We start from the raw sequence: 12,189 nt of genomic DNA on the forward strand, positions 1-12,189 counted from the left end.
GCCTCCGCCATCACCACAATATGTTCCGCCCAACTCCATAAAGTTATACCTCCGTGTATTCGCCATTTCCGCCTGGGAAACATGCAGTATCTCTTGCTGTACAATAGACCGCTGTCTCTTATCATTGTGTACACCTTCCCAACGTCACAGCTCATTTTCTGTCCTCCTAAAGCAAAACCCTAGCTCGGTCAACCGCTCTTCATAATCCTGGTGTCATCGCAGTGAAACTCCTCTGCTCCATCTCTAACGATTCGACATCCTTCCTATAATGTGACCACCGGAACGGAACAGAAGACAGGAAGTGCGGATTCAGCAGGGTTTTCTAAGGCTACAAAATTATTTCACGGCTCTTACCCTCATTCCCCCGTCTAATGAAGACCACCGCAGCCTCTGCCTTTTGCGGCCAAACCAATTCTGAATCCACACGGGCAATTTTCCCTGGAACTGGTGCCTCCCACCTTCCTGAATGAGCTTATCGTTCGGCGAACATACCATACTAAAATCCATATCCACAACCTCCAATCCTCGGTTTTAAACAATATGTCTCGCCCATTCCTCACGGTATTCAATCATCTTCGTGAGACATGTTCTGCTCTTCTGAAAGTCCTGTCGACTATCCCTAATCAGACTGTGCTTCGGCAAATCAATAGAATACAATGGAACTGTATTGTCATGGCTGAAGACAACAAAATGGCGGCGCTGCGCCAGACCGCACAAAACAGATATTTGCAATGCGTGCGGTCCGGATTCATTCAAACAAGAAAAAAAACTGTATTTACAGAAACAAATGATTTCAGTGGCACTCAAAGGCCATTGGCAAGGCAGGGTGTTGCATTATTCAGCACAACAACGGCCCTCGGATGAAGATATTTCCGTCTAATAGCATGGCGAAGAGGTTTCCCTATCTCCTACCAGGTGGCAGGAAATTAACCAGACAGTGTCAGGGATCGGATGGGTTTTTACTGTTGCCGTGAGCATCCGGAGTTAGATTGTCTCCCAGTCCGGTAGTTGAGACCCGGTGATGATCGGAGCCGTCCTAATCAACCCTTTGAGTGGTTTGCAATCTGTCTCGCTGCATCTGGAGCACAGCACTGCCATTCCGTGTGTCAGTCTGCTCTCTACCGCACTTAAAATGTTGACCAGCTATTTCTGAGACAGATCAGCTCTCCCTAATCACCTCATATAGTATAGTCACTGTTGTGCTTTCGTTGCTGACGAGGTTTTGCTGATGGGCCGAGAGAACTCCTCGGTGATATTCATCCCCAAAAACTTGAACCTCTGAACGCTCCCCATTACTTCACCATGCAGGGATAGGGGGCTTTCGACACTTCTTGTAATTTTGAAGTCGATTACCATTTCTATTGTCTTCTTAATGCTGGTCGAAGTTTGAGGTTCACCCTCTCTATATGCAGATTCATCAGTGTTTGTGATGAGGCCAGTCACTGTTGTGACCTCTGCCACTATGCTGACTGAGTTTGTAGCAGGAGCGGGAGGGCAGTCATGGGCGAAGAGAGAGAGTAGAGACGTGTCTCTGTACACGCCACTGCGGGGCGCCTGTGCTGGAGTTTTGGGGGTTTGATGTGCACTTGCTTAGTTTCACCGTTCGGGTACGATGACTGAGGAGGTCTGAGTTCCAATTACAGGCTGATGTGCCGAGACTTGTGGAGCTCCTGAACGTCATCTCCAGAAATTCCCCCCAAATTTGCCCGTCTCTGAAGTAAGAGTAATTGGTCTATCATTCCCAGGGTTAATCCAGGTACCTTTCTTGAACACAATAATGATATTTGTCAGAACCTCCCACCGTCTGATGCTTCGCACCTATTCCTGTGGCCACTGAGGACGCACATGTCATCACCAAAGCCGAGGAAATCTCTTCCCACGCATCCATTAGTATCATGTGCGATATTCCTTTCGGTCTCAGGGTCTTATCTATCCTCATGCTCTTCAAATTCTCCAATGCATCTTCCTTCGAAACCTTGACATATTCCAGCATATCAGGCTGTTCACGCTGCCCCCACATTCATCAAGTTCCCTCTGGGATTCCTACTCTGTGGTCTACGGAGTCCTGGCTGAATAGTGCTGGTCCGCAGCATCTGATCTGTCAGGAAGCTCTGCACTGGTGAATACTGAAGCAAAGCGTTCATTACCGACCTCCACTACCGCCCCCGACTCCAGGTGCATGTTTCGTTCCTCTTGTATCCTTCATCGCTTCTACCCTCTCATCCTCCTGTTCTCCTCCTCGCCAATGCACACTCCTAACACTTATGTCCACAGTTTGGCTCCTTCTTGGCGACCTCGTAACTCTCCAGAACCCTCTCTGATGATCTCTGCTTCTTAAGCCTTAAGCATGCTTCTTTCTTCCTCGGGAATGGATGCTCCACATCTCGTCACAGCCGTGACCCCTTCGAGTTAGCGTCCTTTCCCCACCTCAGCGGGACAAACCTGCCCAGAACGCCAAGCAAGGGCACCCGGAACAAGCTGCACATTTCTGTTGGGCATTTCCCTGAACACATCCGTTCCTGGTTTACATCCCCAGGTTCCTGCCTCATAGCGTCATGATGGGTACTCCCGCAAATTAAACACGTCCCAATACTTTCTGCTCATATCCTTGTCCATGGCTCTGTAAAAGTTCAGGGAGTTGTCGTCAGTATCACCAAAATACTCGCTAAGCCTCGCATATCTTAGTTGAGCTTATTCTCTTCAAGCATCGGCTTTCTAAATTATTTCTAAACTTTTCTAAATTAAACAATACTACGTCACTGTTTGCATTCTTTTAGCGCTGCCTCTCTTGTTTATTTATTTATTGTTTATTTCGGTGCTTTTGGACGTATTGCACTGTACACACATTTCACGACATTTACTGGAGACAGTAAACGTGATGCTGGTTGCGATTCTGATGATGGAAATGAGGAGCCAGTGGTGATCCATAATATGCGCCGCCATTTACTGAGACCTTATTCGGAGCCGGAAAAGCCGATGCACATTCGGTATCGGGAATATTGGTCACAGATGTGATTATAGAGATTTTTAACCTTCAATGTCAAAAAGCAGGGACTACTTAAATACATTTCGTGTTGCCCTTGTCAATCATGCCCGCACAACGGGCTGCTGAGTTCACTGTGAGTGAAGAGGAATGGACAAATTTGGAGTAAGGTGATGGAATCCGTGTGGTCTACAATGACATTGGGCAAATAACGCAGACTGTGCAGGCCCGCTGTAATGTTCATATAATGTGGGGTTGGTTTCAGGATAAATTGTGAGATCGCTCAGAGCTAACATTTGCTTTGAGAGCTATGGAGCGAGATATCATACAATTAATATCAAATAAAATGAATGTGAAGGCAACAATAGAAGTAGATACGAGAAAATCTGCAGATGCTGGAAATTCAAGCAACATACATAAAATGCTGGTGGAACGCAGCGTTTTGTGTGTGTTAATATAAGCAGGTGATAGGTCATGACTGGCATTTCAATCTGGAGTGCGTGGAACAGCTTTAAAAACTTTCTGATTGTCTACTTTACTAGACGGTGTTATGGACTGAGCTTTAAGTATTCCCCGCGGTGCCGAGAGAAACGGCGCCTTGTTTGTTAACTGACTGTAACTAACTCGAGTTATTGTGCAGCCTCTGTGTTTTTTTCACCGGGGTATAGATTAATGTATAAAAGGGCGGCGAGGTCAGAACGCAGGCGAGTGGCTCTCAGTGCGAGCAGTGCGGTGCATTTTGTACAACACCCGAAAATGGCTCTACCAACAATCCGGCATGTGAGGATTGTATTTTACCCTATTCTCGCAGCTTTCGGTGTTCCGGGTAAGTCGACACATCCTCTGTCTGAAATGTTAGGGTCGGACTTCTGTTAACAGTCATTTCACTGGGTGTTGTTTCCCGGCGAAACCGACCCAGCGCGGAGACACGGCAGACTACCGCTGCTGACCGGTTCGTCTCCGCTCCACACGCTGATGCAGGGTCAAGTTCACTGTCACCCCGACCCCCCATCCCGCCCCCAGAGTTCATCGTAGACGATGCTGCTGAAATTCAGGGAGATCAATCCTCTCCGCTGTTCACCACTGTCAGCGTAAATCTGATACCGGCATTGTTGCAGATTGAAATGTATTTTGTGACCTAACTTTCGGTGAAGGAGCAGTAGAACAGGACGATTTGTGGGAGCGTTGCGGATTGTACCAACTGCCGCCGGAGCTGAATTTTCTCTCTCACTGTCACTCTCTCTCATCTCTGTCTCTCTCCCTCTCGCACAATCTCTCTTGTTCTGTCTCTCTGTGTCTCTCTCTTTCTCTCTTCCTCTCTCTCGCTCTCTCCCTCTCTCTCTCTCTCTCTCTCTCTCTCGCTCGCTCACTCACTCTCTCCCTCTCCTTCCCTCCCCGCTTTGTGGATTTCCGATCAAACCTTTCATTAGATGTCTTACCCGAACCAGTTGGGAATTATAGTAAATATAGCTAGCACAAGAATGGGGTGCCCACCTGGAGATTTGAATTAATTTCTCCCTATCGCACCTTTAAGATGATAACGAATGTGATCAAAAATGGCGGATATATCCAAGTGGAAGAACTTATTTATTGATAGACGTTTCTGAAATTATTCGAGTTTAAGCTAGATTGCGTACAAGCGACACTAAACGAGTCAGTGAAGTCCAATTCTGTTCACCGGGCCCTGCGCTCATTCATTGACTAAACGGAGGGAACGAGTGCATCGGTTTCACCCTGGGGCTGATGACCGACAGCGGGCACGGCCCCACTTACTCCGGGCCAGGACCGGCTCAATAATAATGAGTTCCGTTGAGTGGAATCTGTCGGCTGCACATCAGCCGATCCTCCTACAGCTGCTGTGTTCAGCTCTGTCACGGCTCTCATTCACTACGGCTGGTGTCTGAATGGGGCTTCGAGGGTAAGAGCCATTGAAATGACGATCCCACGGGTAGGGAGTGTAGGGCGCAAGGGAGGTATGGGAGAAGATGGTGATCTCCCCCATTTTTCTGGGTTGAGATGGCGAATGAGCAGCAGTGCTGCCCCCTCTCGGTTACATCGCCAAGGTGACATCGAGAGCACGTCACCAGCAACTTAACCGGGAGCACTGCTGCCCCCTGTCGGTTACATCACCAAGGTGACATCGAGAGCACGTCACCAGCAACTTAACCAGGAGCAGTGCTGCCCCCTCTCGGTTACATCGCCAAGGTGACATCGAGAGCACGTCACCAGCAACTTAACCGGGAGCAGTGCTGCCCCCTCTCGGTTACATCGCCAAGGTGACATCGAGAGCACGTCACCAGCAACTTAACCAGGAGCAGTGCTGCCCCCTCTCGGTTACATCGCCAAGGTGACATCGAGAGCACGTCACCAGCAACTTAACCAGGAGCACTGCTGCCCCCTCTCGGTTACATCGCCAAGGTGACATCGAGAGCACGTCACCAGCAACTTAACCGGAAGCAAATGCGCAGTTCGAATGCAAACTGTTTTAGTTCACTGAATGAGGAGTTTTTATTCTCTCTTGGAACATATTTACCCGGTAATTTTGCCGATCACAGTCGGAATAGTATTTTCACTTTCGATTCCGAGAACGTTTCTCCTCGCCCTGTTTGTAACTCACAATTTGTGACTCTTTCCCTAGCGAACCTATTGACAATGGTGGTCCTCTTCCGAGGGAATTGTGGCCTTTCCAAATGTATATCGCTCTACATGGCTTTCATGGCAATGGCAGATTTCCTGGTGATGATCGTCTCTGTAATTGTGTATCATATCGTCACGTACCAGTTTCCATTCTCCTTCCTGTCCTACACATCCGCCTGTAAGGTCGTCCTGTACTTCAATTCGACCTGCCTGCAAACCTCGGTCTGGTACACTGTCCTGTTCACAGCCGATCGGTTTGTAGCGATCTGTTGTCAGAAGCTTAAAACGAAATATTGCACGGCGAGGACAGCTGTTGCTGGCATTATAACCGTGCCGCTCCTGATGTATTTACAGAACGTCCCATATCTATTTGAGTATAAACCTGTGCGTGTAATTAACGGTATTCAATGGGGCTGTCAGCCGAGCTCATGGTTCATTACGTCTCTTGTGGGCGTCGCATTCTCCTTTCTGCAGACTATTTTAACGGTTATATTACCTTTTGCTCTGATAACCCTGTTTAACTGTCTGACGGTAAGGCGCATTTTATTAGCCAGTAAAGTGCGCCGCGGACTGCGCGGTCAAGGCAGTCAAACACAGAAGGATCCGGAGATGGAAGGCCGCCGGAAATCCATCATTTTACTCTTTAGTGTGTCCGGCAGTTTCATTCTGTTGTGGCTGTCGGTCACTGTGATCTTTCAGATCACCCGACTCACAGGAACCGCGCATTACGACGGCGATTACACCGACTCTGCCTATGTCGCCACTGAAGCCGGCTACATGATCATGTATCTGAGTTCCTGCACGAACGCCTGTATTTATACAGCGACCCAGGCTAAGTTTAGAGAGGAAATGCGGCTGGTGTTAAAATACCCTTGGACTTTGTTTTTAATACTAGTTAAAAAACACAGGTAAAGCAAAGCACATGTTCCTAAAGTTCGAAAGTTCATTACCCACTAATTCTGCGCATCGGAAATCTGTCATTGGGTCGCGATGTACATCTGCGTTTTATGTGTTTAACTATAATGTGTCTCGCTATTAAATTGACTTGGAATCAAATATAAATCCATTTCTTTGCAGAAGCGTCCTTGATAGCCGTGACGGCATCAACAATCCTGGTATCCGATCGCTCAGTTGATTTCATTCACTCGTTGCGTTTGACAGCTGCGTTGACACTCAGGGCTCATTTGGCCGCTGGGTAACTCGGGTAAAGGTGGAGTCATCGGAATGACTTTTACACTGGCAGTGCAGATTCGCTGCGGTCAGCGCTGTGACAGAGCTACCTTCTTGTAGATTGCAGTGCGGAATCAATATTGCATAGATGCTGCCCCAGCTCGACTATGGCGACCTATGCCAATCCCCAGAGCCATAATGCAGCCCGTATCCCTCTCCACCTTTGTTAACCAAGGGTTCTCCAGACACGTTTCCATTATTTTATTATCACCTGCATTCAGCACGTCTGCTGCAGACATAACCACGCCGCACTGGGCGAGAAAAACAATGTCTTCAGATCTGTGTATGGACGTGCCACTGCTGACATAGGAGAAGACAAAGTTGTTGGCTATCTGTACAATATACACCTCCTCATAATTGTATAAACTTTTACAAGGACCATTCATTTTATTTTTTATTTCAGACAATCAAACTTTTCCTTATAGTTTATCCCCTTCCCCACAGTCCAGGAAACAATCTGGTGAATTTTGATCTACCATAGCTCAGTTCTTACAACATCCTTCCCATGGCGTGGCAATCAGAATTGCACCCATTGCTCTCAGTCTGTTATCACCAGTGCTCCGTATAGCTGTAAGACCGAGTCGGAATTCTTCCACTCAAAGCCTCGGTGAACAATGCAAGATTAACACAATCCACTTCTGCTGTACTGTCCTCCTCCATTCAGAAAGGTATGGCCTGGCATTGCAAGGTTACAACTAAAAACGACCCTCCAAAGGTCTATATTGTCTCCCAGATTTTTATTTCACAACGTGGATCAAGTCATATTTTGTTTCACATACTCTTTTACAAACAACAAAGGATACATCAGCAAATCTACAGCTCGCCGCTTATTGCCGGCGTCCGGGAGGAGAGACAAGCTGGCACATGACCATTCACATCCATTTACCAAGCTAATCCTGTGACTAGTTTGCCAATTCATCTCCGCATCCCTGTATCTGCCATGGGTGCTTTGTTAGGAACATTACTGAAGGACATCCAAACTCTATCTACCTTCCTGCTTCATTAAATCGTATCCTGCTGTTTTGATATTACCATACATTTGTTTTATTTTACAGTTGGTGGTTAGACCAAAATCTGCACTTGTTTGTACTACTTTGTTTAGGAGGATGCGTAGGTCTTCTGCAGCACTTGCTATTAGGGTGATATCGTCTGCATATCTTATATTGTTGATGTTAACACCTCCAATTTTTATCCCATCTAGGTCTTCTATTTCTCTGAGAATCATTTCACTATAGATATTAAATAATTCCAGTGAGGCAACGCATCCTTGTCTAACTCCTCTTTGAATTTTAGTCCAACTGCTTATTTTATCATACTTTTTTTAACTGTCGCTGTTTGATTCCAATATAAATTTTGAAGCAGTTGTTGGCCCCTTCCGTCAGTGTTTAGTTCAGCTAGAGTTGAAAGAATTTTTCATGTTTCACTTTGTCGAATGCTTTAGTGAAATCAATAAAACATAAAAAGACATCACTTTGATATTCAATGGCCTTTTCTGAAAGCATTCATAGTATGAAAATTACGTTCCTAGTTCGTCTATCGTCAATAAACATATATTGCAGTTTAGAAGTTGCTAGACTTAACTTGTTTTTAATTCGACTCAGAACAAGTCTCAACAAAATCTTTATTATGTGATTCACCAGACTGATTGTTGTATAATTTTCGCAGTCAATAGTTTCAGGAATTTTTGGCAGAGTTATAAATACTGACTTCAAGAGATCGTCAGAGCATACACCAGACTCATTTATGACATTAAACAGTTCAAAAAGAATATCTATGCCCAGATCCTCCAGGACTTGTATCATGTCCACTGAAATTTCATCAGGTCCAGTGGCTTTACCATGTTTTATGCTTTTCATTGCTTTAGTTATTTCTTCTTTGGTAATAGGTGGGCCAGGATTAGGGTGTTTAATATCTGGGAGTTCCCCTCTATTATCTTCAAAAAGCTGATCTATATACTGAATCCACCTCTCACATGCTTTATTTGGGTCTGTTAGCATGCATCTGTCTGCTGATCTTATGCATCCTGTAGAGGAGGTTTTGTTAATTAGATTAGATTATGAGGACACGCAGTCCTCTTTTTTGTCATTTAGTAATGCATGCATGAAGAAATGATACAATATCCCTCCGGCGTGATATCACAGAAACATAGGACAGACCAAGACTTAAAAATTAACAAAAAACACATAATTATAATATATAGTTACAACAGTGCAACAATACCATAACTTGATGAAGAACAGGCCATGAGCACAGTAAAAAAATTCAAAGTCTCTCGAAAGTCCCACATCTCACGCAGACGGGAGAAGGAAGAAAACTCTCCCTGCCATGCCCGACCACAATCCAACTTTCAGTCGTCCAAAAACTTCGAGCTCCGATCAGCCATCCGACGCCGAGTACCGAGCGCCATATCTGCCGAATGCTTCGACCTCAGCCTCGGTCACCAGCGGCAGGCAAAGCCGGGGATTTTGGGGCCTTCCCTCCAGAGATTCTTGATACCACAGTAGCAGCGGCAGCGAACCGGGTATTTCAGAAATTTCCAGATGTTCCTCTGTGCCTTCTCACGTCTGTCTCCATCAAATCAGAATTGTGCACGGTACCCGATTTAACAAATATGATATCATTTCACTGGAGAGCTGTGTGCGCCGCATCACGTCGCCATCTTCTCCTTCTGCCTGAAATTAATTCCTCCCGAAATTAATTACAGTAATTTCCTTAATTTTCTTGTGCATTTCTTTGCTGTTGTTAATATGGCTTTCTACTTCATTGCATTTTTGAATCAGCCATTCATCCTTTGCAATATTGCACAATTGTCTGGTCTGTCTGTCTCGCTCTCTGTGTTCCACTTCCTTATTCTTCACTAACCTCCTTTGTTCCATCAGATCCAGAATTTCTTGAGGTATCCTCCCCTTGTTGGTGTGTTGGATTTCTTGTACTGGGATTATCTCCTCTGCTGATTGCTGTATAGCATATTTAATTCCATCCCAAACTGTTTTGAATTGTTGCTTAGCTATGCTACCATTTTTAAGTTCTTCCAACATATACTTCTTTCTCTTTTTTCCAAGTTTGAGTTTCTTTAATTTTGTTTTAATGGTAGTTACTACTGGATGGTGATCTGAACTACAGTCTACTCCTGGGTAGGTTTTAGAATATGTGATATTATTTCTAAAGCCTTCATAAAACCTGTCGACATCTTCTTCATCTGCATCATTTGTTGGCACATTGGCTTGGATTATGCTAATATTAAAAGGGTTACCGCTAAATTTAACTAAAAGCAGCCCAATATCCCATAACACATTCTGATACTTGTTTGTTTAAAATAATTCCAACTCCATACATACGCTGTTGACCTCCAGAGTACATGATCAGAGAACTATTCTCAGTGAATTTGCCACTATTGGTCCACCTAATTTCTGACACGCCTAAGATATCAACTTCCAACCTTTACATTTCAGTTAAAGTGTTGTCCAACTTCCTTTCTGGTAAAGTATACGGATGTTCCATGTTGCTACCCTTAGCCTTTCCCTATTGCTTACAGTCTCTGGATGACGGTCTGGTGTCACCTGCAGCACGTGACTACCCCGGCCGAGCGAGGTGTTGTTCTGTTCAGTAGCTTCAACCCCATTCACGCTGTTGTCCGGTTTCCTTCTTTTGTTTCTTTTCATGACTGAAGAGGCAGAAATTTCAACAGTGGGTTGCCGTTGCCTTCTCTTGCCGCAGTGCTCATCTAACTAGAGCATTTGACCTCTACTGGTGTTCCCGATTGGGAATCATACACTAGGCGTCGCCCTACCTTTGCTGTTGTTGTACAAAGACAATCCTCCACCACAGCTTGAAATCAATCGCCCTGCTGCCGAAGACTTCAGTGATTTTAGGTGACACCACCAGCGTCGGTCTGGTTATTTTTCTGGCGCTAAACACTCGCCATAGACAGAGCTCCTTCAGCGAGACAGGCTGCACCCGGACCTGAGCCCGACGTGAAGGCGGAGTTGTCTTGGGCGGCAGAAGCTATATAATCGCTATTGCAATTTCCTGATATTTAGTCAGGACCCAACCACCCCATACACTCCCATTGCTTAACAGGATAAAACTCAGAAGAAATACTGGCATGGATAGAGGAATGTCTGGCAGCCAAGAGGCAGTGAGTGAGAATAAAAAGAGCCTTTTCTGGCTGGCTAACAGTGACTCATGGTCTTCAGGGGTCAGTATTCGGTCCGCTATTTTTCACATTATTTGTCGATGATTTGGATAAAGGAATTGATGGCTTTGTGGGAAGGTTTGCGGATGATACAAGGATAGGTGGAGGTGTTTGTAGTGCTGAGGAAGCAATGCTGTTGCAGCAGGACACAGACAAATTTGGAGAATGGGCAACAAAGTGGCAGATGGAATACAATATTGTGAAATGTACGATAATGCATTTTGGCAAAAACAACATTAGTGAACTATTATCTGATTGGGCAAACGGTTCAAACAACAGAAGGAAATACAAGTAACACACATCAAAGTTGCTGGTGAACGCAGCAGGCCGGTCAGCATCTCTAGGAAAAGGAACAGTCAACGTTTCGGGCCGAGACCCTTCGTCAGGACGAACTGAAGGAAGAGCTAGTAAGAGATCTGAAAGTCGGAAGGGGAGGGGGAGATCCAAAATGATAGGAGAAGACAGGAGGGGGAGGAATGGAGCCAAGAGCTGGACAGTTGATTGACAAAAGGGATATGAGAGGATCATGGGACAGGAGGCTCAGGGAGAAAGAAAAGGGGGAGGGGGGAAAACCCAGAGGATGGGCAAGGAGTATATTGAGAGGGACGGAGGAAGAAAAAGGAGAGAGAGAAAAAGAATGTGTGTATATACATAAATATCAGATGGGGTACGAGAGGGAGGTGGGGCATTAGCGGAAGTTTGAGAAGTCAATGTTCATGCCATCAGGTTGGAGGCCACCCAGATGGAATAAGGTGTTGTTCCTCCAACCTGAGTGTGGCTTCATCTTTACAGTAGAGGAGGCCGTGGATAGACATATCAGAATGGGAATGGGATGTGGAATTAAAATGTGTGGCCACTGGGAGATCCTGCTTTCTCTGGCAGACAGAGCGTAGGTGTTCAGCGAAACAATCTCCCAGTCTGCGTCGGGTCTCGCCAATATATAGAAGGCCGCATCGGGAGCACCGGACACATTATATCACCCCAGCCGACTCACAGGTGAAGTGTCGCCTCACCTGGAAGGACTGTCTGGGGCCCTGAATGGTGGTGAGGGAGGAAGTGTAAAGGCACGTGTAGCACTTGTTCTGCTTACAAGGATAAGTGCCAGGAGGGAGATCAGTGGGGAGAGATGGGATCGACGAATGGA

General features: G+C 45.8%; 1 protein-coding gene across 1 annotated transcript in view; it reads right to left on the reverse strand.

The window, feature by feature from the left end:
* LOC140208367 (uncharacterized) overlaps positions 1–12,189 on the reverse strand; it is a 42,832-nt gene that overhangs the window by 12,762 nt on the left and 17,881 nt on the right. Inside the window, exon 4 of the mRNA XM_072276975.1 lies at positions 12,123–12,127. Coding sequence (XP_072133076.1) covers positions 12,123–12,127 — 5 coding nt within the window. The remainder of the gene's footprint in view (positions 1–12,122; positions 12,128–12,189) is intronic.

The sequence above is a fragment of the Mobula birostris genome, chromosome 13 (genome assembly GCF_030028105.1).
Source record: "Mobula birostris isolate sMobBir1 chromosome 13, sMobBir1.hap1, whole genome shotgun sequence".
Taxonomy (NCBI): Eukaryota; Metazoa; Chordata; class Chondrichthyes; order Myliobatiformes; family Myliobatidae; genus Mobula; species Mobula birostris.